We start from the raw sequence: 24,805 nt of genomic DNA, 5'->3' as shown, positions 1-24,805 counted from the left end.
TGTTCTTTAGCGAATGCACCTCTTTGCATATTGATGATTTCTGATGTAGCACTGCTTGTAATGAAATAATGTGTTTTACAGGCTTCTGGAAAAACCAAGTTGAGTTTATTCATCGAAATACAGAGTATAACTGAAATCACTATGAGTGAAGCTAATTTTGTGAATTGATGGTCACTACAAAAAAAGTAGGAATAATTTAAAAGATATGCTAGTATTAGTGTATGTTCATTTTTTTAACTGGCTGGAATTTCATTTGCGTATAGTAACAGTAACAATAGTGTTATTTTTGTCACTTAAGCATTTAGCAGAATGATTCATTTTATTACTTAAGTATTTCAGTGCTGACCTTCCATCTTGCTTGCTTATAGATATAAATTGAAAGTATTTATTTAATTATGGAAACAAATTAAGCATTTGCAGTTTTATCAAGTAAGTCCTAAGCCAATAACTGATGCGTTATATTTGAAATAATGCTGTTGATACTGAAAAAATGTGATTAAAACTTTTAAGTTTTGTTCATGGCTATTTAGAGAATCATTTGTGGTGGAAGCTAAAATTGCTAGATTGTGATGATGTAAATCTTTTGTTTGATCCTTTTTTTTTTTCTTTTAATTACTGATTTTTACATCATTTAATGCTTAAAAAAAATCCAAATCTTTTCTCTTTTCATGAGAAAATGATATGTGATGTTGTCATGTTCATAATACCAAAACTATGTAGCAAGCCTAATAAATAAGTTGTACTAACCTCAGATTATATACTCAACCAAATTTTACATTGGATGAAATGGAGTTATTAAGCATCACTCCAATATGCTCAGATTTCTGGGCTTTGAGGAAAAATGTTAAGTGAAAATATTTCTCTTAGGTGCCACTCTTTCTCAAGTGCTACTTACTATATATAAAAAAATAAACACATTCCCTTTTGGTGCCCCTTGCACTCAAGGTTGGAGTCACTAGGTTCTGGTCTGGGTCATGTGCACCCTAGTGCCCTATCACTTTTTTCCACTGGTAAAATCAGGAGTCAGCACCGCCTCTGCTTGCTTCCATCGTGCCCTTGCCTTGATGTGTGGAGCTTAATTGTGTTTTAATATTAGCTTCTCATTCACTGATTGGTGCTAATTGCTAGTGGACACTTTTTTGGAACACGTTTCAGCTGTTAAGCTCATAAGGTTTTATTTTGGGGCAATTGTCATCTGGGTACATATGTGGAAATTTGAGAACCACATCTTAGGGATGTAAGTAATATTTCCCTGAGGTAGAGGGGACAAGTGTGCAGAATCCCATCTATGAATCCTTCTCAATGCAAGACTGGAAAAACATCTGTAAATGTGTTTCTGTGGCTTTTATGGTACAACACAATGAACATTACCTTAAAGCTGTAGTTTCTGGTACTTTCTTCCCTCCTCACCAGTAAGTTGAATATTTTTACAAACATCATGGAGCAAAGTTGGGGTTTATCTGTTCCACACCTCCATCATCTAAGGCTCTAGGTTTTTTGGTTTGATTTTTTTTTTTTTTTTTTTTTAAAAACTGTAAGAGATGGAGGACTTCCTTAAAAAAGGAGGGTGGGAGAGGTTAGGAGAATATCTTCCTATACTGGCTTACTCCTTGAAACTTGTATCCTTCACTGTATCCTTGAAACTTTTATCCTTTCACTACAGGCAGGAGGTTCAGCAGTCATCCTCCCTTCCAGTATTGTATTATTGTGCTTTCTGAATCTCTCTCTCACAGCGTAGCCTGCTGAGTGTGTGCTGTGGTCTATGGACACCTGAGGACAGTGGTTTTACACAGATAAAAAAGCTAGTTATTTTCTCTTTCCACACATTGTCATTTGCAATCTGTGAATCTGACTACTGGTTGAGTTTGTGTCTGACTTCACCTACTCAACACATCACTTGAATCTAGGGGAACTGAAGTCACGATGTGCCATTCTCAAAGGTTGTACAGCTGGAAATCTAATACTAAATTTAAGATCTAGCTAGATCCCTCTGTGCCTGTATATTGCTTGCATGCACATGTGTAGCCAAATGTGTGGATAATTTGGAAGTTGCAGTAGTATTTTTCAGTCTCTACTAATATACACCTAAATTTGGCAATTTTTAAAAAACTTTTCAGAGTATTATTTAACAATTTTTGTAGTTTCTTAGAGTTTGGAGAACTTAACTGCTAACTGTTTTTTGCGAGGCAAGGTGTGTGCTGTTTCTGGGCTGCCCATGCTGATGTCTGCTTTTGACCACTGGGCGTCTCTGTGGCCAGTTTAAGACTTGGAAGTGATACAGCTATACTCCTTAGTGGGTATTCTCTTTTCCATTTATCTAGAAGAAAATAATAGTAACAAGAAATTAAACTTTCAATTATACCTGAAAATATGCTTGCTCTTAAGGCATGAGACCAAAACCAGTTCATCATTTGTGAGTAATATCTAAAGTCTGTAATCAAATGAGAGGAAAAATATAATGCCATTTGAAAATGATCTTTGGCCAATTTTTAGCAAGTAATGTCACATACTTGGATCTTCTGTTAACTTTAATGGTTCTTGTTGAGTTCTCTAGGAGGGCAAGCAGTTCTTCTGAAATTTGCAGAATCTGATGCTTACAGGGATCATGATCAGACTGTTTAACAGAAGAAATAACTCTCTTGCCACAAAGTTGTCTGCAGTCTGTTTGGGTTTTTCCAGTTGTGTGTTACGTAACAATTTTTCCATGAATTTGAAGTTGTCAGGAGTAATAAAATGAAACAAGTTGTTAATGCTTTATCTAATAAAAAATACAACTTTTATAATTTCCCATCTTTTTTTTTTGTCTCCTTAGAATGTGAAAGCATTTGCATCTTCAGATAGCCTAGCCAAGGTCCAAGAAGTAGCAAGCTGGCTTTTGGAAATGAATCAGGAACTGCTCTCTGTGGGCAGCAAGAGGCGACGAACTGGTGGATCTCTTCGAGGTAATGCTTCCTCAAGCCAAATAGATGAGGAGCAGATGAATCGGGTTGTAGAAGAGGAGGAGCAGCAGCAAAGACGACAACAAGAGGAGCAGCACATTGGGAGGAACGGGGAGATAGGAGGAGAAGAACCTGGATTTGATGACAGGCATGAGTCTCAGCAGGAACAGTTAGAAGAAAATAACAATAGACTTATTCCAGTGGAGGAAGAATCCACTTGTAACCAAGAGGAAGAAGATGATGAACATACTGGTGATCAAGAGGAGGAGGTGGAAGAGGAGGAGGAAATGGACCAGGAGAGTGATGATTTCGATCAGTCTGATGACAGCAGTAGAGAAGATGAACATGCTAACAGTAACAGTGTCACAAATTCCAATAGCCTCATGGACTTGCCCATTCACCAGTCATCACCATTCTACATAAAGACAAAGGTGAGAAACTACATATGTTTGTGTTCTTAATCCCCATTAACTCTGGATTTTGGAAAATAATTTGCATATTTAACTTAAATTGCATATTTAACTTAAGTTTTTATGATGAAGCAAAGAGTTTACTTCTTAAAGAGCTCATGAAGAATTTATGCAGTCCACAAAAGCTATATTGTTTTAACTGTTAATAATCAAATTATTTGCAGGCATTTAACATGAGGAGATACTCCTATACATTTTAAAGAATAGAACTCTGATGACTATGTTCAGAAGGTCAAGGTGTTTCGTTATAAATATTTTTACATGCTAACTCATACACTTAAGACCATCCTGTCATTACTTATGATATTTTCCTTCTCAAAACAGGCAAGAAGGAAGGTACAGTTGTGCACATGTGGTGTTCTCTGAGAATATGTGGTTCATTTAGGTGAAAACCTTGTAATGAAAAAATAGGGTGGGGTATTACAGAAAGATCAAGTTCTTCCTTCTGGCCAGGTTATAGTGAATTCACAGACAAAATACAGGTTAAAAAAAGTGTGTTAGCCAGTCATTCGGGTACAAAGTCATTACATAATGTCATATGGTATCCTGCTTATGAGACCTTGTAAATGTGTGCAATGGTTGTTAAGAACTTCTGATTTGCAATAAGAATTTAGAAATAAATATTGGTATCTGTATTGCTACATACATCACCTAATTTCAGATTTAAAAAAAAATGTTTTTAGAGTATTAGCTCCAGTGTACTTTAGTAGGTTACCATGTTTTCCAGATTTTTCAGGAAAGAGGAATTCTGTTAACTCTTAGCAGCAGCAAAAACTGAAAGAATAACTAAAGTGGTGATACTGACTAATGAAAAAGAGGAGCAGGCAAGTGTTTTTGTGGAAGAATGTTGTTCCTAAGCCTATGGACCGATTTATTTTTCTTTCTCATTAATTGGTAATAGAACACCTAGCCTCACTTTTCAAAAAACAAAACAATAAAATCCCTTCAAATTTTTACAATGTACTTAAAAAAAAAAAAATTGATATAAGCCAAAACAAAAGCACAAAAAATCAGTTAACATAAGTTAACAGGGTTCCCTATGTGTTTGAGTATGAACATAAATGTATACAGATGGATATTCAGTCTTGAAGATGCACCAGAACATGTAAATAGGATGAACGTTTGCTTCTGGAAGCTGCAGCAATAAGTTTTTTGGTAATAGTGATTAGTGTATAATTCACTTGTGTGTTTAAATTATCTCAATTAACATCTTTGATTTTTGAAAAGTCAGAATGCTTTCATGTAAGTTTTAATTTGCTATTGATAATGCTACTGTTCAAGGTACTGACGTATATGCTTTCTAAATTGGAATTAAATTCTGTCATCTTTCATGCCATTCAGTTGACTTTTTACAGCCTAAATTATTCTTTGTATTCCAATGCTTTGGTTTTCCCAGATTTAGTATGACTTACTGGGTATTGTATAGCAACTTGCATCCAGTATGGACTTGATATTTAATGTAGGAAATGTTTACACTCAAAAATATATTTTTAAGTCTCTTAATTGGAAACTTATTGAAGTGCTTTGTAAATAACCATACTGAAGTTATATACAAACAAGCACACTGCATAGTTTTCAGTGGTGGTCAGTTCTGAAGCTTTTTTTATCGTCTCCAATAATGAATGTAGGTTTTTTCTTTCTTTTATTAAGGCATATTTGACATAAACTGAAACAAGCTGCTTTAGCCTGAAGGAGGTTGTCTGAAGGGTTCTTGTATAGATGCACAATTTCTGTGTAGTCTGATAGTTGCTCTGCATACTGTTTCCATGCAGTACTGGCCATTTTTCTCTACTCTGTCCCCAGGCTGTGCTCCTGCAGGAACTGTTGGGGAGCTAGGTAGTGTGAACTGTATTTGGGAATTGTTCTTGATTCGTAGTGCAACTCTATTTTAGGTAACGTTAACTATGTACCTGAAAGATCATCACAGGTTAGAAAGCTGCTCAAGTTGGCACTGCTCTAGGTCATGGTTGCACAGTAAGACTGACACAATGCAACATTAATGTTGCCAATTCATGGATAAACCAACATTTAACCATAGGTACACATTGAGTGTTAAGAAGCAATGTAGAAATAGAGCTGTGCTGAAGCATGAACAAATTACCAGAGTAAAAATAAAATGACTAATTAATACAATGCTTTTGAGAAGAAGAAGGAGTGTTTGTAGAATCATCAACTATATATTTACAAGTGATTTCTGGTTCTACCTGTTGAAAATAAAGTCATCCTAGGAGGCTTGAACCTGCTAGACTTTATTTTTAGCTTTTCAGATGTGTTTTTCAGCGTTTGTAGGCTAGTATGGTTCTCACAACTCTGGCTAAATTACCTGCTCCCTCACTGTGTGCTGTACTCCTGTGAAACTTGCTTTGCACTACTAGTATTGACTGTGGTGGCTGAATCTGCGACTTACTGTTGGTGTGTCAGCTGTAAACCTGGCTTCTCAGAAGCATGCATTCCTGATCCAACACAGTTGCTAGTTTGGTCTGGTTGTACATAGCAATATCGGCAACACGCAGTTTTCATCACTACCAAATACCAACAGATAATAGTGAGACTGAATAAAATAGCAACTGCTACTTCTGTAGGTGGTGTTGTGTAGCTCATCTTAACTTTTTGCTATCTCTGTCCTTTGTCCTTTTACTTCTTACTCCTTTCCTCATAAGCTACTGAATAAAGTCTCTTGCTCATCTGGCTTTTGTTTTGCTTGTTGGTCTGTGGGATCCTGTGTGGTTAAGGAAAGAAATATCAAGGTTCCCATGTTAACACCACAATGTATATGTATCCTGCTTGCATTTGCCTGGACTTCCACTTGACAGCAGCAAGCTCACTGTGTTCTTCCTGATAAACTTCACCAGAAGCATAAACCCCATTATATATATTTTTTTTTTTGTATATTTATAAATACATTTAATATATATTCAAAGTTTACATAATATTTATATACTATGTATAAAATTAAATATAAATATGTGTATATATCAATTATATGTATAAGTTTAAGCTTATATAATATATATAAAATTATATTTAAATACTTGGCTCATACTACTGCTCCATGCAAATAACTCAGATAACTGTTGCCATGATGTTGTGAAAATGCAATGACTAAAGGGCATGTTGCACTTGAAACGAGAAGGCCCCATGGTTCAGGAGAGTCTTTGTTGCACTCACCAGCAACTTTAATTTTAAAAATCCAACTTGAATGTTAAAATCCAAGTAAGCAGGCAGAGAGGAGGATTGTTAGCTGGTATGTGGCCATTTTTCTTGTTCTGTGTTTCAGGAAACATATTTGTCGGCTGTGCTTGTTTGGAGAGATGTCTGAAGGAGTGTTTGAGCCTGTCTATGGGAGTTAATTCAATCCTTTTGGACAACAGGCAGTGTTCAACAAAAGTCTTTGCAACAAACCCCTTCTTACTTAAACATTTATTTCCTTTTCTTCTATTGAGGCTGTCATGAAGCTTAGCAAATTAGGATATATGAATGTAAAATGTTATTTCTGTGCTATTTAGATTGTGATGGTGAATCCTCGTAAGGGGTCAGACTTTCTGAGTTAGTGTCTTCTTCAAATGCAGGTTTGCTTGTTGCAGGATTGTGGGCTGTCATGGTGATTGTTTTGTTGGTCAAGCAGAACTTCCTAAGAACCAGAAAACAGATTAACTAAAATTAAGGTGAAAAATTCTTGTATAGTTGGATCTAGAACAACAAAAAATACTTTGATACCCTTTCAGCAGTTGTCATGTTTGAGCTTTTTTTCTTCATTTTGCTTCATTACTAAAGGTAATAAGATGATTTTTTTTAATAGATTACTTTCATATATAACATATGGAATCACAGAATTGTTTAGGTTGGAAAAGACCTGTAAGATCATGTCCAACTATTAATCTAACACTGCCAAGTTCAGCAGTAAAGCATGTCCCTAAGTGCCACATCTACACATCTTTTTAAATATCTCCAGGGATGGTGACTGAACTGGTTCCCTGGGCAGCCTGTTCCAGTGCTTGACGACCGTTTTGCTGAAGAAATTTTTCCTAATATCCAATCTAAACCTCCCCTGGTGCAACCTGAAGCTGTTTCCTCTTTCCTACTGCTTGTTACTTGGGAGAAGAAACCAACACCCACCTTGCTACAACCTCCTTTCAGGTAGTTGTAGAGAGTGATATGGTCTTCCCTGAGCCTCCTTTTCTCCAGACTAAGCAACCCCAGTTCCCTCAGCTGCTCCCCACAGGACTTGTGCTCTATACCCTTCACCAGCTTTGCTGCTCTTCTTTGGACATGCTGCAGCACTTCAGTGTCTGTCTTGTAGTGAGTGGCCCAAAACTGAACACAGTTTTTGAGGAGCGGCCTCACCAGTGCCAAGTACGTGGGGACAGTCACTTCCATAATCCTGCTGGCCACAGTATTTGTGATATGAGCCAGGATGCTCTTGGCCTTCTTGGACACCCAGGCATACTGCTGCCTCATATTCAGCTGGATGTCGACCAACACTCCCAAGGCCTTTTCCACCAGGCAGCTTTCCAGCCACTCTTCCTCAAGCCTGTGGTGTTGCATGGGGATGTTGTGACCCAAGTGCAGGACCCAGCATTTCACCTTGTTGAATTGATCCATCGATCCAGCCTACCCCCATCACTCTGTAGAACCTTTCTACCCTCAAGCAGATCAACATTCCCACCCAACTTGGTGTTTTCTGTAAACTTACTGAGGAAGCACTCGATTCCTTCATCCAGATCATTGATAAATTCTGTATTTTGTATACATTCTGTATTAAACAGAACTGGCCCCACTGCTGGGCACTGGGAAACACCATTTGGGACCAGCCGCCAACTGGATTTAACTCCACTCACCACTACTCTTTGGGCTCAGCCATCCAGCCAGTTTTCTACCCAGCAAAGAGTACGCCCATCCAAGCCATAAGCAGAATGCTGTGGGAAATTGTGTCAAGGGCTTTATATATGACAATGGTAAAGGCTGAGAAGCAGCTCAGTTCTCTTGTAAAAATAGTGTACTCTGACTGCAGCATCCTCTGATTCCAGGTACCGTACTGTCTGTTTGGCTGTAAGTCACTGGGCAAGGGTGTGTAAATAACGGTGCTGTTCTGAGAGTGCCTTATCTTGGTTGGTTGTTAACCCTGGAGAGTGGAGGGAGGAGAGACTGAACAAATAAGACGGGTTGACTTTAGTGGAGCTAGGACAGGATATACCACAGGAAGACCTGTATCTTGGTGCTTGAATATCCAACTCTGGAGTTCTGAGACAAATCTAAAGCCATGCTCACATATCAAATAGCACAGACTGGGACAGAATTTTTTACTCTGAGGTGCTTGGTCCAAGCTAGTACATAGAGTCACAAGGTTATAAAGGATTTATTTTTTCAGTGATTTTTGGCTTTGTATGGACCGGTAGCATTAATTTTTAAACCTAAAGAAAATTAAGATCACACTGGGCAATTTGCATATGTGCAGTGAAAAGGGACTCCTCTATTGAAGTCTGCAGTTACTGTCAGAATGTTACAGGCAGTACATGCAATTGTGAGAAGGTTGGAATATTGTGAGTAGATGGGGTGGTGGTTTTCTGAGTGTACATTAATATTTTACTCCTTTTCTGAGCAGCAGAGGGGGCTGCTGTTGCTTTGCTGCAGCCCTGCAGAGACTTGTGCAGTGTTCCTTTGCAAAGGTTTTTCCTGCTCCTGCAGTTGGAAACTTGAATCATGTTTTTTAAGTCTAGGGAATAAATACAACTGGAACAAAAGGACGTAATATTTTTTATTTGTGAGGAAATTTTTTCCAGTATATGAATTGATGTGGGAATATTTCCTTTAAAAAATAAGTATTAAACATTTTCCAATGGCTTGTGTGATAAGAATACAATGTATATTTCTCTGCTCTGAGTCCACGGGTGAAAGAGAAAAACTTTATACTACAAAAAAGATTCTTTTTTTATCTTTATTTTTTGCAGGGATCACACACTGGGTATGTAGACTCTTCATGCCTTTAAGCTCCTGAGTTGTCTTAGCAGTTAATGCTTTTAAGTGTTTTTAAACTAAGTAATAATTTGGCTAAATCTGTGTCAAAGAGGATACACGTTAAGGATTGCTCTGATTGTAAAGCAAAAATACATTGGCAATATAATTTTTTCCTCTTGCTTCTGCCTGGGATTCTCCTTTTTAATGAAAGCTTCTTTCACATCACTCTCTTTAAAAGCTTAGGAACTGGCAAATTTTCTCCTCTCTTGGTTATTCGGAACTACAACACTAAAGTACAATGAGTTAAGGTAAGTAAATTACTTAGGATAAACAATAAATGATCTTTATAACTGCCACTCAAAATTACTTGTGCATTACTGTAGTTTAGTTATTTTGGAGCAAGTTTTGCTGTTTAAAAAAAATATTTTTTCTGATGTCCAGCCTTATTTTTTATATTGGACTGAAATCACGTTAGAAATATTCATTCTCAGAGATTAACATCAATCAACACTTTTAACCTTTGACTTGTTTCTCGTTTATATACTACACAGTTTAGTTGCTAATGATTCCAGGCATGCTGGATCATTTGGAAAGGTTGTGCAACTATCAGTAAGATGTAGTTTGTTAAATATTAAAGCATCCATGGAAAGGATGCAGATTGTCAGTTTCTCTGTAAAGAGCAAGGTTCTTCCCCTTCTGTACTCACCTGCAGCATGCTTCTTTACTACAAGTATCAACCCTTCTTTTGAAAAGTACTTCCCACTTGCTCTGCTTTTACTTGACTGAGTTAAGTAATGGCTTCATCTGCTGCCCAAGGCTTGCAGAGGTTTAGTTGTACTTTTGGCTTTTGTGAGTAGAGTTGCTCCTACATCTTCACTTGCAGGTAAAACTGGTGTTAAGTAATGGCTGCTCTGCTAATTTTCCTAACTCTCTAAGTGGATCGTGAAGCTTGCTAATAGATATGTGGGCTCTGCTTGTAGTAATATGGTTATCCCTGATACAGTTTGTGGCTTATCTAAGAACTTGGCTATCTATATCAGCTTTCTCATGCAAAGTGCTTGAAATACCTAGTAATTAAATGTAACTGTTATGTTAAAATGTTACTTGCAGTCAAAGGACAGGAATTTCTTCTATAACAAATTCTGTTTTTTCTTTCCCTTAATGAAGGGTGTCTTGCCTCTTTTCACTAGCATTTTTACAAATATAACTACAGAATTAAATGACAGCGCTAATGTACAATTTGTGAAGTAAGTAATTGTGTATAGAAAGGAAAGTCAAGAGTCTCAGTGTTTGGAAGAAAAGTAGTTTAACAGAAAAAAATTGATGCTGGCAGTTTGGGTCATAGTTTTGACTACAAGATTCTATTTAATAAGTAGATTTTCACTGATCCCCCCCCCCCCCCCCCCCCCCCCTCATTATAGAGGTTTGTATGATTTTTGATGTGGAAAGAGGTAGTGCTGATTTAGTTTCTTATTTAGTTTCCCATTACAGAGATTGCTTATTAGACTAGACCTAGCTGAGTAGGACACAAGCAATTTTCTACTTCTGTGCCAATAACAGAGGTCAGTCTTTCAACTCCATTCAAGAGATTTATCTCAACTAGCCACACTGGAAAATAAACCTAGAGAGCTTTTGACTCTGCCAGATTTATCTGTACAGGTATCTGATTTAATGTACAATTGCACCTTCTTTGCAGTGAAGCTTGCATCTCAGAGTGTATACCTGGTGGTTCTTACCAGACACATCCAGTAGTTTCTCCTGATCATATGTGTAATTCTTTTGTAGCCATGTTGGTTTGTTGTTCACAGGCATATTTCCAGCGGTTCCCTAAAGCAGCAAAGATGCTGGCCACCTTTCAAGGGTGAGAGAGTGGGGTGGGATAGGAAGGGGAAACAGCCTTTTGGTTTAGACTTGCTCAGAATTGATGCATTGCCATAAGGTTGTATTGACCTGAATTTTAGTTGCTTGGCCTGTTCAAGAACTCCTTACAGGTAAATACTGTAAAGGAACTTGCCTGTGTTACTCAAACTTTTGTATCAGTTTACGTTGTGTAGAATAAATGAAATGAATACCTTCGGGATAACTACTTGAAGCAGTTTCTTGTAGGTGCACGCTTTTTCATAGGCTTTGAAAGTAGTGTCCGTTAGGCACCTACATGGTTTTTGCTTTGCGTTTTTGTTCTCAAAATGAAAATAAGGTGTTGTGTTTGGTTTTTTTTTTAAGAGAAAAGAAGAATCGCAGTAATATGATTTCAACGCATCAATTATATGGCAACAGCATTATGAAATCAAAATAATGAAAATATGCTTGAGAATACTTTCAGTATGCTTACTCTGTTGGGATACATGGCTTGTCTAACATACATTTGGGAGCTCTGCCCCACTTAAATATGCCATTTGTTCCTTATGTTGTTCTTTACTATGTGGCAGGTGCTGTTGCCTGATGTGATCATTAGCCCAAATATCTCAGTCTGTAGTGATACAGCTGTATTTACTGAGCATTTTATCAGTGGATGCTTTTGCACTGAGTGTCAATTTTAAGCTGCTTCATCTTTTGGGGCTTAACTGAAATTGATATTACTGGTTATGAAACTTGATGCAAATGGTGAATCGAAGTCTGAAGCAAGTAAAACTTTTGCTGGTGAGTTTGTTTTTGGTTTTGTTGACATCCCGCTTCCCAAATGGATGGTGTTAAATACTATTTTGTCTATAAAGTGTATGTTTAAAAATACAAATTATAATCAGGACATTTCTTGTACTCACTGATGTTTTATACTTATAAAATTATGAGATCTGAAATTAGCTTAGAGGGCTGGAGGAACAGAAGGTGATCTTAGGACCAGAGTTATGTTTGACAGCAGGTGCGGGACTAACATTTTTTTTCTGATGTATTTCTCACTCATTGTAATCTGCAAAATAGCAGTATGTCCTTTATTTTTGTAGGAGACTTTCATTATCTGCAGAACATGTCGCTATTCAGCAAACTGTGCACAGTAAAGTAATTTACATATCTTTACAAATTCTTGAGTATAAGGAGGAAAACTAGACAATGTCAATTTCTATGCTAGTTTAATCATTTCTGAACAGGCAGAATGCTTAAACCCCAAATTTCCAAGCTGTCTCAGCGGAATATTTAAATAGGCAGCATCTAATGTCTATTGACAAAGGGTGATTTTTTGATGCTAACTGTTTTTCTTTGGTAGTATATGGTGTCTGATCTTGCATGAAGATATGCTTGTGTGATATAACTGATATAACATGCATTTTGTGTAGATTTATTAATCTGCCGTTATGTTTCAGTTGCATGTGAATGTTTTATTGTTTATTGGTGAAATTTCTGTTAGAAAAATTCCTGTGAAACCTAGAACCAGTGTTTCTATAAACTGTTCTCTTTGTCACAAGCATCTTTTCCCTTCTTGTCCATAGTGTGGTTAATGAAAACAGTCTAAACTTCAACTTCATGCAAATTTTGCTAGAGTTCTGCCCATTCTCTCCTGGCCAAAGTAGTTCAAGCATTCACCAAATTTCTGTAAAACATACTTTATGATTAAATAAACCTTATAAAACTTCGTGTGCATTGACTCTGTATAGTACAGCTTATGATATAATGTTACATACAGTTAATTGGTATTGAGATTTTAAAGGTGTAGCAACAAGAACTGGAAAAAGTAGAGGATCTGAGAAGGACACAATTACTAAGGAAGTGCAGAGATTTCTATCCCAGGTCTAGGTGGTCCAAGCCTACTATTTCTTTATAGAACCTTACTTCTTTTTATGTTTGTTCTTATGAAAAGTTAATGTTTACTACTGTCTTTACTACGTGACCATATATTGCATAATATGAAAGGAGCAAATTTTAGTAATGTGCAGTGTAATTCAGTTTTGGGAGACAGTGGCTATGCTTTTCAGCTGTGTCATGAAATATTGCTCTGTTAATGCTTATTAAATTTTAATGCATTTGTTCAATCCCTGGTGCCTCTGCTGAAGTGGAAAAATGTACCTACCACCACCACAGATTGCCAGCAGGGATAAATTCCACCTTATTCATTATCAGAAGTCATTACTACTTCTAAGTAAAGTATGAGCAACATTTCCTGTAAGTGCAAATCACATTCTTATGTCATCCAGCCACTGGTTATCTATGTTTGGAAGTGAGCAGGAGACCCTTTGTTCTTGTCACTTAAATTATGGAGGGTCCCTTAAGGATGGCAGCTACCATGATGATTATTGACCCAAATATACTGAGTACTAAAAAAAATTGAAAGACAACAAATAATGAACACACTTTTTACCAATGTCATACTTTCTTCAGTTCTGATCCCTTGGTCAGATTTTCTAAACCACACAGAAAATAATTCACTTAATTAAAATGAGTAAGTGAAAATGAAATTAAGAAAATGGAAATGACACAGCTAAATGGAAGAAATCAGACTTAGAATCATTTGTTATGGATCCCTTGTTCTTGCCAAATGTAATAATGTTGTTCCTTCTCTTTAAGCTGGACTTCATCCAAAGCAAGGACACTTTCAGATGGTACCCTGAGACATTCACCTATCTGCACAGTTTTTGGCTTTGGTGTAAACCACTATTGTAGTAGTATTACATGTCCTACAGCAAGTACACTAAACACTTTGTTTACATGTATGCGTGTGTATCGGTTTTGGAGGACACACTGTTGAAACTTCTTACACTCAGTCAGAATTTGGTACTACTGCACTGCATTTCTTTGCTGGCCAGGTTTGAAGTCAGAGTATCAGACAGGCAGTAAACTCAAAGATGAATTTGGTTGTCCATATACAGCAAGTAAGTTTCTACGTAATTCTTACAGGCTTTTAAAATAAATGATATTAAAACAAATCGGACAAAGCCAGTGTTAATAAAAATAGAGGCAAGGCTTCCCCTTCCTCTGAAAAGGGGGGTTGGAAAGGAAAGAAGGCAAATAAAAGATCAAGGTGGCAACCACACCAACCAAGAGTGCCAGCCCTTCCACAGACTACCTGCTTTTTTCTGTAGGCTAGGCATTCTTTACTTTGCATAGCTTGAGCTTTATAAATAGATTCATGCCCCCTTGCAGTATGCTGTTAACCAGCTGAAAAGGATTATATAGCTTAATTTGGTGCTATCAAATGAATGCCAGTGTAACAATCAGTTGTTGCATTTGTTAGATCTACGTGTATTTTACAGTTCTAGTAAAAACACAATCTTGAATCAAAATAGACCTTGATATCTATAGTTTCAAACATACAAAATGTAATACTTGCATTGTTCAACCTTTTATTCCGGCAGTATAATGTAGCCAATATGAAGTGTTACTGTGTTGTCAGGCTTTATACAAGAGGAAATTTTTTTCGTGCTGAATACATGGTATCTTGACAGAATTTTTCACTACAGAAGTTATTTTTTTAGCTGTATTAGGTGGCAGAAATATTTTTAACACCTTTCTGATGTTTTGGGGATTGTTCCTTTTTACATTTAATATGTAGAAAGGAAGAAAATTCTAAGTTCAAAACTAATTTTTGGCAATGCTTTTTGGACAGTATTCAGAAACTGATAGTCATGTTTTAAATATTTTGGTACTGCCTCATGTATATTTTGTGTGTGTATGTATCTAAGTAGAGAATTTCTCATTGAACGTCTTGCATTTTACATGGAAGAGTGATACAGTGATAAGAAAAGCTGAATTACTGTACGGAAAACTAACTTTTTGGTTTCCTATCTTCCTTTTTCATAAAAGCAGCCTCCTTACTAATAAAAACACTTGCTTTCCCTTCCCCCAGCTTATCCTCAGCTGGGAATTTGACTTGCATTTTAATCCAGTGTTAAATATTGCATGACTTCTCTACCTGTTGTTGTAGTTCTTAATTCTTGTCTCAGCTTTATTTAAAGGTGCAACAGCAGCATAAATAAGTGGTCAGCAAATAAATTCCTGCAGAGCAGCTGTAGCAATTCTTTTTAACAGCTGGTGCAACTCTGACTAGACCAAAGAGTTAAACTTGCTTATCCAACAAGTTATATTATAGCAAATGAGGACTGCGCAGACATTTCTGGAATATTTGTAAAACGCAAGATGATGCAGCTGGATTTCTGTTACATACCTGGAATATTTTCTGCAATGTTTAATGAAGAAATGAAGACACATGCTTTAAAGATAGTTTAAAAAAAAGTAACAATGACAACAAGACCCCATAGTACAGTAAATAGTTAGGAGGCTTGTGGAGTAAAGCCAAACAATATAGGCCTCTGGTTACAAATGATTATGTACACTTACAGGGATGTCTAAATATGGTAGGAATTTTTTTTTTTAAATGTACATGGTTGAGTATATGTTTTAATTATATGATAGCATAATTAGTATTGATATTACATAATCTTGCCAATATGCAGTCTACTAAATAGTCTATGTTTCTTTCATAAATGATGTGACCTTGCAAAAAGTTAGCTTGGGCAAATGGTCCCTTGTAATTTCTCAAATTTAGCGCTTTTTACAACTCTTTAGCACTAGTACCATCCTGACTGAGGGCAGATCCCACACCTATAGCTGCATGTATCTGCATATTCCCTTTCCTTTTGAGATAAAATTCTGTATTTGTTGTGATGCCTAGGAAGCTTTTATAATTGTCGTCTCTTCGGGACCAGTATGGCAAGCTAAGGGTTCCATGGTCAAAGAGAGGTGATCTAATAGCTCATTGTTGCCCAGAGATGGAGGTCTTGACACTTTTGGTGTTTGCCTTATCATGCACCTGGCTGCTTTGTGAGCTGTTTACATTTGCTAATCTAGTGGAAAAATAATTCTACAACCACAAAAATTGAGGGTTTTCACGTATCCTACTTACTGGAGTAATTTCAGAGCTCACAAGTCTGACAAGTTCTGCAGCCAGTTTAAGAAACAGTCTGGAATAAAATGGCTAGAGCAAGAAGAGGAGGTGCTACTCTTTTTGCTACTGGAATCTCCAGCTGACCTGTTTGTCTCATTTCAGTTCCAAAGAGGATCAGCTGTGGGACTGAATAGTTCCAATGGAGATCTGTTATTTTTTACTGACAGTCATTCAAACCCCCTTGAATTGGTGGTCACAACTAGAAACTAAAACTAGTGAACCCTTGCTATTGGTTAGTCTGACCTACTGCTTGGGTTCCCCAGCAGGCAAGGCTAGTGTGGTTAAATGACATACATGAGTATTAAAATACAGTAGGTCAAATTTGAGTATGATTTCATTTCTCCATGCGCTCACACTTAGATACCAGGATGCTTAAACAGATAGGAGCATGCACATAGTCATGAAAAATGTCTAGTAGATATGTTTATCTGATTATCTCCCCTTTGCTCATGTACTTGATATTCATCTCTTTTTTGCCTCTCTACTAGTGGATTTCTGGGGGATGCTATCTTGTGGAGTGTGAAATGTTTTGCCGGACAGCAGCTTTACTGTGATCATTACCTATACTTGTTTGAACCTTTGTAGTTTTTTTTAGTATGGGAGTGTCATACAAGTTCTACCATCTTCCACCAGCAGCTGCGAAAGGTGTATCTCCTACTTGCCCTTTGATGGCGAAAGTTTTAAAGTAGCTTTTTTGTATTAGATACCGACCTCTTTCATTAAGTAGTTAGTAATGGGCATGCCTCAATATGATTCCAGAACCAGAATTATTATGAGGAAGTATCATCTAAGTGAGTCCAAGTTAAGAAAATCTGGATTCTTCTTCACCATATTATTAAGCTTTGTTGCAGAAGAAAACAAAACTTGTGCCATTGAGACATCTGCCTGATACTGTGTCTCCTCTTTTCCAGAGCATATGCATCTCTTGTCTAATTTGACAAAGAGAGAGAGATTAAGATGACACAAATTTTCAAGGTAACTAACTAGAGGGTAGGTAGGAAAGAGAGAGACATATTAATGCATCTGCTGAGGCAGACATCTACAATGTGGCCGTCACCTGGTTAGACATCATTGAATCCTTGTGGAATTGTCTTCTGCTCTGACCATGTAAACAGGTTCAGTTGACGTTTGTTCTTTAATTTACACCATGCAAGTAATTTGTCAAAACTCATAGTAAGACTTAAGCCTGGAATAAAGCTTTGCTATGGCCGAAGTGTTCAGAATAACTCTTATATGTAGATTTCTGATGGTTTTGAGACCGTAAGGCCTTGGAGAAGCCATAGTGTATTCAGTACAGTTCCAACTGGTATGCCAGTCTCACCTGGAGCCAGGCTTCATTTGGCCTGTTGCTCATGGTACAACAGGTCTACACCTGGGTTTTTTTCCATGAAGTACAGAGAAAGCCATCAGTTCACGTGTTTTAACTAGTAGTTTTGCCTCTTTTGCATACTAACCAAGTGTAGGTTTTTTAGGAAATTCTGATCTTGTGAGATCAAAAGGATCCTCTCCACTGATTTCTTCCATACCCTCTTCAGGGTCATTATGTGTTCTTGTACATACAGATTTTTCTATTAGATAAACTTGGATATGGAAGAGACTCTTCAGAGCAATAGTTTTTTTCTGTGCAACACCACTAATACAATTGCAATTAGTGCCTTTTTTCTACACAGCTTATTCATTTGCCTGTACAAAGCAGGCTAATGTGCAGTGTATCATTTGGGAACTATTTGTGTACTGGTATTAGAAATCCCTCACATAAATAAACTTGAGACCACATTCACTATGTAAGAGTAGTTATTAGTGTAATATAGACTGCCTTGCTTTGCCAACAAAATGGTTCTCACTCTTTCTACACATGGGCAGGGACCAGCGTGAATATCAAGGGAGCAGTAAGGCTTGTGTATAATGTAAATTATAGTGCATTCTGTATGCTCAGCTATGCGGAGCTTATAAAAATTTTTGTTTAGGAAGTATACCATCAAATATATTCAAAGGATTATTATGCTACTATTAATATTTTGAGAAGGTGACTTTTAAGATGTTGTAGTACTCGCTTTATCCATTTGAGGGCAGCTGTTCACCGATGTTAAGAATTGTAAGAAAACTGTCTGGGGTTCTGCTTTCTGCATTTTAATCTTTCTATACTTGTAAATGCTTCATTTACATCTATGTAGGTCTTGTACTGTTCCATCACTATATTAAAATGTCATGAGTTTATTTTTTTTCCAGTAATTTTAATATGGAAACAATTGTCAGCTCTAGGAGAAGATTCTGTAAAGTTTGAGTAAGCTGGTTTTCATTGCTGGGATAAACTCATAGCTCCATGTCTTAAAACCATGGGCTTCCTGAGTCTAGTATACTGAATGAGCTAGTTAATTTTGTAACATTTGCTTTCTGGTAAACAGCTAAAAAGCTTTGCTACAGGATCACTTTGAATTACTCTTGACTGAAAGGTTTAAAAATTACTGCTGCTTACTACATGCTTTCATTTTACAAAGACATCTCTTCTCCAGACTAGCCAAAAAAGTAAGAGGAGTCTTCTGAATTCTTAAGTTTACAGTTAATAGTTCATGACAATTTCAAACTAGTATTTTTAAACTCAAGTTTTCAGGCACTTTTAGCATCTAAATAAAGTGATCTGATTTCAAACATGATCTTCTGATTAAAATGACAGGCAGGCACTTAAAAAAGGCATCACTGGAAATCAGTCCCACTTTATTTAGAAACAGGATGTTAGAGAAATGTATTACAAATCATTAAAGCTCAAATGTTCATAGTTTCACATTTGTCAAGTGTATAAATGTTCTCACCCTGTATAATATAAAAAATACATACTTTTAAAGATAAAAGCAACAGTGTCTCTTTAAACTTTACATTTAGAGCTTAAATTAATATTATATGTGTAATAAATACAAAAATAAATGATATCCACTATATGCAATATATTCCTGACATTTCTAAGACAGCCAACCCTCTCCATTTTTGTCTTCGTGTTACACCCTCTTACTGCTTAAATTAGACTGTGTTGTATTTTCAGGCTAAGGACTGTCACTTATTAAATGTTTATAGCTATCCAGCATAGCTTGGGGCATTTAAACATTACTGTAAGACAATAGTACTTACAGTCAGTAATGTGTAGCAAATCTAAGACTAAAAACAAGTGATGATACATGGAATTAAAATTGAGCCAACAAGTTCTTATCTGCTAGTGCATTTCTTCTGTGAGACAATGATAAAAAAGGGGGAAAAAAATTAGGCAGAGATAAAAACTGAAGCTTTTCCTTATTGCTATGATAAAGTGTGAAATTTAGCATTGTAATTTCATGTGGGACAAAAAAAGCGCGCCTTATTTTGCTTTGGCTTTATCGACTTGGAAAGGGAACTACACTGAACATGAACATGATACTTCTTTTCAGCTAGAAGTGCGTTCCTGTGGAATTACTGTAGAATAGTTTGGAAGTTCCAGAGGAAAAGCTAAGGTACTGTTGGGACTTTCTCTCAAACTACAAAAGAAGAAGGGCTGACAATCAGAGTTTTGTCTTTTCAGAGGTGTGAGAATAACCTGTGACTGGAGACTTGCGCTGTGAGTGGTGTTTGGAGAATGCCATGCTTCAGTCTTGTCTGCTCCCCAATTGTATGTAAATCTGTAAATGGGCCAAGTTGTGTTCCTGTTTTGCACTCTGGTTATGAGCTAATACTTTTTAAAAAAGGAGGGGGGGAGGGGGGAAGGGAGTAAGCCTGTGGAGTAGTAAGATACTAGACTCTCATATCAACTAATAATGGCTGGTACTAAAATAGTGATCTACCACACTGTCAAATTATCCTTTCAGCAATTGCACAATGAAATATTTTTTTAAAAGTGAGTTTGTTTCAGCAGTTTCTCTTAGTGTGTGCACACATGTGCAGACATTTCTGTATGCAATTAAATGAAATACTGAGTATTTATTAAACTAGAATCTGAGGTTTGCTTCATATGAAATAGTGTATCTGATCTCCTTGTGTTACATACATACTACTCAAATTATATTAATATAAATACATTTTGGTAAATTTTCTACTTGGAATAATTGAGACAGTGACTGATACATCAAAAATGGAAAATTCTGACCTGTTGCTTCTTTTTGAGTGATAAATCAGTAGGGATATGTGAGTTGATCTCTTTTGGGGTTTTAGCTCTGTTCTTCACTTTAGTTATTCAAAGCAGAAACAAAAGGCTACTCTTTCTCCCTCTTTGGAGTACTTCAGTGAAGTTTTCTGAGTTGAGTGAAACTGAGATCCCAAGACATCTTTCCGTCTTCCAGCCAATTATTTGTTGTAGCCTATTTTTAGTTGTATAAAATATGAACTAATTAAGAATGAAGCTATAAACCGTGATCTGATGATATTGATGTTGAGTACAGGCTAATGGTAAACTGGTTTTGGGGTGTTACAGGATGAAGTATAAAGTAGGAAATGTAAAGGGTCTTTTAAAAGAAAATGTATGTCTAAATGTGGTTTAGAATGGCATTTGGATGGAATGCTAGAGAAGGAAAAAAAAATCAGTGCATGAAAATCCTATTTTACCTAGCATTTTATCACAGCATTTCTGTATGCAACATCTGTAAAGAAATAAGGATTTTTTTGTTTGTCTGAGAGATATTTTGTGAAAAGTGAATGCTTATTTTAGTGTATATGTATTTAATGAAACATTAGGGATTTTTATAGGTTTGGGGGGCGGGTGTCTGGTAAAAAACATTCAACAAGCAAATGTTTGGTCAGGGTTAAGCCCTCTTTATGCGACTGAGACATGCTTAGAGCTTGGCCTTTTGAAGGGGAAACAAAGGGCTAAGTGGAGATGCTAATAAAGGCATATTTTAATTCAGTCTTTTGTCAAGTTACAGTGTTGTGCTTCAAGCATTAAAGCATTACTACACTCCCTCTTTTGCCCTCACATAATTATACAGTTAATTACCTTTGCTGGGCTGTGCATAAAGGGACTTGTAAGATTTCTTAATGGTCATTTATTCACTGTGTTTTGGACTGTACTGACTCAGTTCATACAAGGGCTTTGATGGCTTTCTGAGTCTCTTATCAGCATTTTCACAGGCTTTTGTCTCTTTCTACTTAGTTTTGCTCAAAAAGCTTTTCAGAATTTGAATATATTTTTAAGAAACATGTCCAAGTATAGGAATCGGAAAGAGACTGCGGGAACCTAGAGCTATTGTAGGAAAACTAGTTTGATCAAAAATTATTTAAAATAGAAGTAAACTAATTGTGAATAATCTCAGTAATAGGCATTGCTGTTCTAGCTTTGTCCGGTGGAGTAAGAACTTTTTTCCTCAGAAGTGACCCTCAGTCAGGTTTGTTGCTAAGGGCCAGCAGACCTCTCCCCACATCCTTCAGGGAATGCTGTTCTCGGAGGAAGAGTCCTTCTCCTTTCTGTCAGTGTGATGGGTAGGCCTGAGCAAACTAGTACCCAAACCTATGATGGCTGGAAAAAGGAAGATTATTCTAGTACCATTGCATCCCTAGAGCCAAAGCCCTCCCAGATGCTGCTACTCCCATAGTGTCAAGGAAAGGGGAGGAGGTGCAGACTGGGGGGGTACCTATACATAAGTAGGAAGGAACAGAAAGAAGGAGCTATAAATCACAGTGTAGGTGAAAATACAATGATAGTCTCTACTTCTTTTAAAAGACCAAGTTTCAAGCCAATATGCCAATATTTTCATTTTCAGGGACTCCTCTCCCCCCCCCCCCCTTTTTTTTTTTTTTTTTTTTCCCTATTTTGTTTCTTTTTTTAACTTTTAACTTCACAATTTATTATGTTTGTGGAGACAGTGGTTGAGAAACAGCAAAGCTCAGGTCAGTTTTTTAGTCACTAGCTGTCAAATTTTATTGAAAGTTCAGAAGTCTGCCAGGAGAGTGGTGGAGTTGATCCTGCAGTAACACTGCCTGAAGGTTGCAATTTCCTTGCATTTTCTTTCTGAAAGTACAACGTCAACTTGTAAAAAACCCAAAAACCCAACAAACCAAAAAACTTCCTTTAAAGTGCAGACATAAGTGGCTGTGGCTATTAAAACTCCTGGCAGTCACTATTTTCTTCTTTTTCAATCTGCGGATCCCTTTTTGGAGAAGGACTCTTCTGACATTGCAGGGGAGGTCCACCAGCTGTTTGACTGGCAGGAGCAGTCTGCCTGTCCGTTGGTAGTTGAATTCCTGTCTATACTAGGATAGCTTGCACTTCACTGAGCAGCAGACAGGTCAGGACACTTGGCAGGAGAAGGTTGAGAGACAAAGGCAGCAGGCTGTGGGGAGCTGAATCACCAGACTGAAACTTTTCTTAAAAAAACCCCAACCAACCAACCAACCAACCAAAAATCATGCAACTTTAGAAGCAAAGTTTTTAGCAATGTTCTTGCGTTATTAGTAGACTTGACAAAGTAAGAACGATAAAATGTCCAAACCTGGGAAAACTGCCATCAACCATGGCTTGGTTCCTGTTGATCTTAAAAGTGCCAAAGAACCTCTACCACACCAAACAATAATGAAGATATTTAGCATCAGCATCATTGCACAGGGCCTGCCCTTCTGCCGCAGGCGGGTAAGTGTAAATGTCTTTAAAACCTGAATTTTAATCACTTGGCTTGTAACTCAGTGCTTTGTCATGGTGCATTCATTCCATGAGAAAATACTTATATCTGTATTATCTCTTCACTCAGGAAGGAGTGCCATAGAGGAGCCCTCGGGTCATTTATTTCAATAATGCTTGTGCTTTAATTAAAATATGTACATGTTGTTTTAGCTATTATTCATTTAAAGGGCCGTGTCAGAGATTCCTTTATAGTTGTAAACCATATAGATGAAAACAAATGTTGTGCAAGATAGGTGCTTTCATAAATGTGTAATTTGCTTTTATTCACTCTTTTCTTAGTTGCTGTAGATAGTTTGGAGTAAAATTCATTGAATGCAGTTCTGAATTGTATTGGCACATGTGATGTGTCGGTTACTACACAAGCAGAGAATTTAGAGATGTTAACCTAATTAATATTTATACATTTTTAGTAAAAATTCTTAAAATATGATTTTAATACTTTGTAACTCAGTAATGGAGATAACATTTTTGCTGCTACAGAAAAATAAAAATAGCATGTTACTATGTGGAGGTTGCGATATAGTTTATATATAGACAATCCTAGCCTGACAAACTATCACGGGTCTTATGCCACAGCTTCAGGAACTATATGAATAAAGTGGCTCTTAAAGCACATTATATAATTAAGAAGAAAGTATTTAAAATTTTGTTCTCTCTGTAATATACAATTTTCAATAAAAAGTATTTTCAAATCAACTTACATCATGATTTTATTACTCGGTTTGCATACTTCTGAGCTCATATTCTTTAAAGTAAAATTAGTTTTTCTTCTTTATTACTCTTTGGAACTTTTTTCAGTAAAATTATAAATAAATTTGCTCTTCATAATGGATTTTCCCAATGCTACTTTGAGTTTTCTATTGCTACTGAATAACTACTATTTCTATTTATTGATGCAAGTTTTAAAATCTAGCTCAGCTTTTGTAAATGTGCTGGCTTTCCTTGAATGTCACCATACTCCTTTTTAGTGAACTAGTTAAATCACAGACAAAAATGAAATATACAAGATGGCCCTTGAAAGCTTGATTTTTTTTTTTACTAGGTTGCTTTGAATGTCTGAGAATGTTTCTTATATGCAAAAAGATATATGGCATGTATTGAAAACTAGCAACATAATATCAACCTGCATCAATGTAAAAATTATAAATATACATATATATGACTGTTTAATATTGGATTGTGCATTTCAGGAGAGTATTTTCTGAAATGAGATATTATACGTATGAGTTTGCTGAACACTGAATAGAAGCATTTCATAAGGTTGAAAGTGATAATGTAACCTGCTTTAAGAGATGTGATTTCAAAATTTTTATATTATTTGAGAACTGTTTGCTTGAAAATAAGCATTTGGAATCCGGATAGTTTTAGTTCCTTTGTCTTGGATAAAGCATAGTATACAGCATAGAAGATAAGTTTAGTAGATATATTTCACAAGTCTTTTTGTGGCTATATTAATACATTATACTGTTGGAACTTTAATGCCAATGTTGTGTGTGTGTATTTTCTGTAATAATAAGTGTGGTCACACATTAACTTATCAGAAATATGAAAAAAATAATTTCTAAAGCAGTTCTCTGAAGACTTTGCACTGTTCAAAAATGACCGCAGTCTATCTTGGTTGTCTGGTCCTACACTGCATTCAAGCAGTCAGTTTAATGACTCAAAGGTTTTAAGTCTGGGAAGGTTTAAGAAACTGTTTAGCATTTACTTTTCTTTTAGCATTAGGACTAAGGAGGAAATTAAGAAATGCTGTAAACGTATGCTTTACCAGCTAAGCTATCATCAATCTATTTAAGTTTATCTTGTCTTCTGAAACTAGTAATTCTCAGTATGATGGCTGCTGATAGTGGAAAAGATTAGAGCTCTGCCTTTAGTCTCATGCCTTGCAACACTCAAAGCCTTCATGTAACTTGTAACGATTACCATATTGGGTTCC

The 24,805-nt window shown here is 36.5% G+C and overlaps 1 protein-coding gene across 4 annotated transcripts in view; it reads left to right on the top strand.

Moving 5' to 3' along the window:
• Nucleotides 1–24,805, top strand: part of FBXW7 (F-box and WD repeat domain containing 7) — a 192,518-nt gene that overhangs the window by 87,126 nt on the left and 80,587 nt on the right. For 3 of the 4 annotated variants that reach the window (XM_074905620.1, XM_074905621.1, XM_074905622.1), the window contains exon 2: nucleotides 2,813–3,370. In XM_074905620.1, coding sequence (XP_074761721.1) covers nucleotides 2,882–3,370 — 489 coding nt within the window. In that variant the 5' untranslated portion in view covers nucleotides 2,813–2,881. Of the gene's footprint in view, nucleotides 1–2,812; nucleotides 3,371–22,671; nucleotides 22,819–24,805 lie in introns of those variants that run through there. The other variant, XM_074905624.1, reaches the window with a different exon arrangement.

The sequence above is a fragment of the Athene noctua genome, chromosome 4, assembly GCF_965140245.1.
Source record: "Athene noctua chromosome 4, bAthNoc1.hap1.1, whole genome shotgun sequence".
NCBI lineage: Eukaryota > Metazoa > Chordata > Aves > Strigiformes > Strigidae > Athene > Athene noctua.
This window is presented reverse-complemented; position numbering and strand designations above follow the sequence as displayed.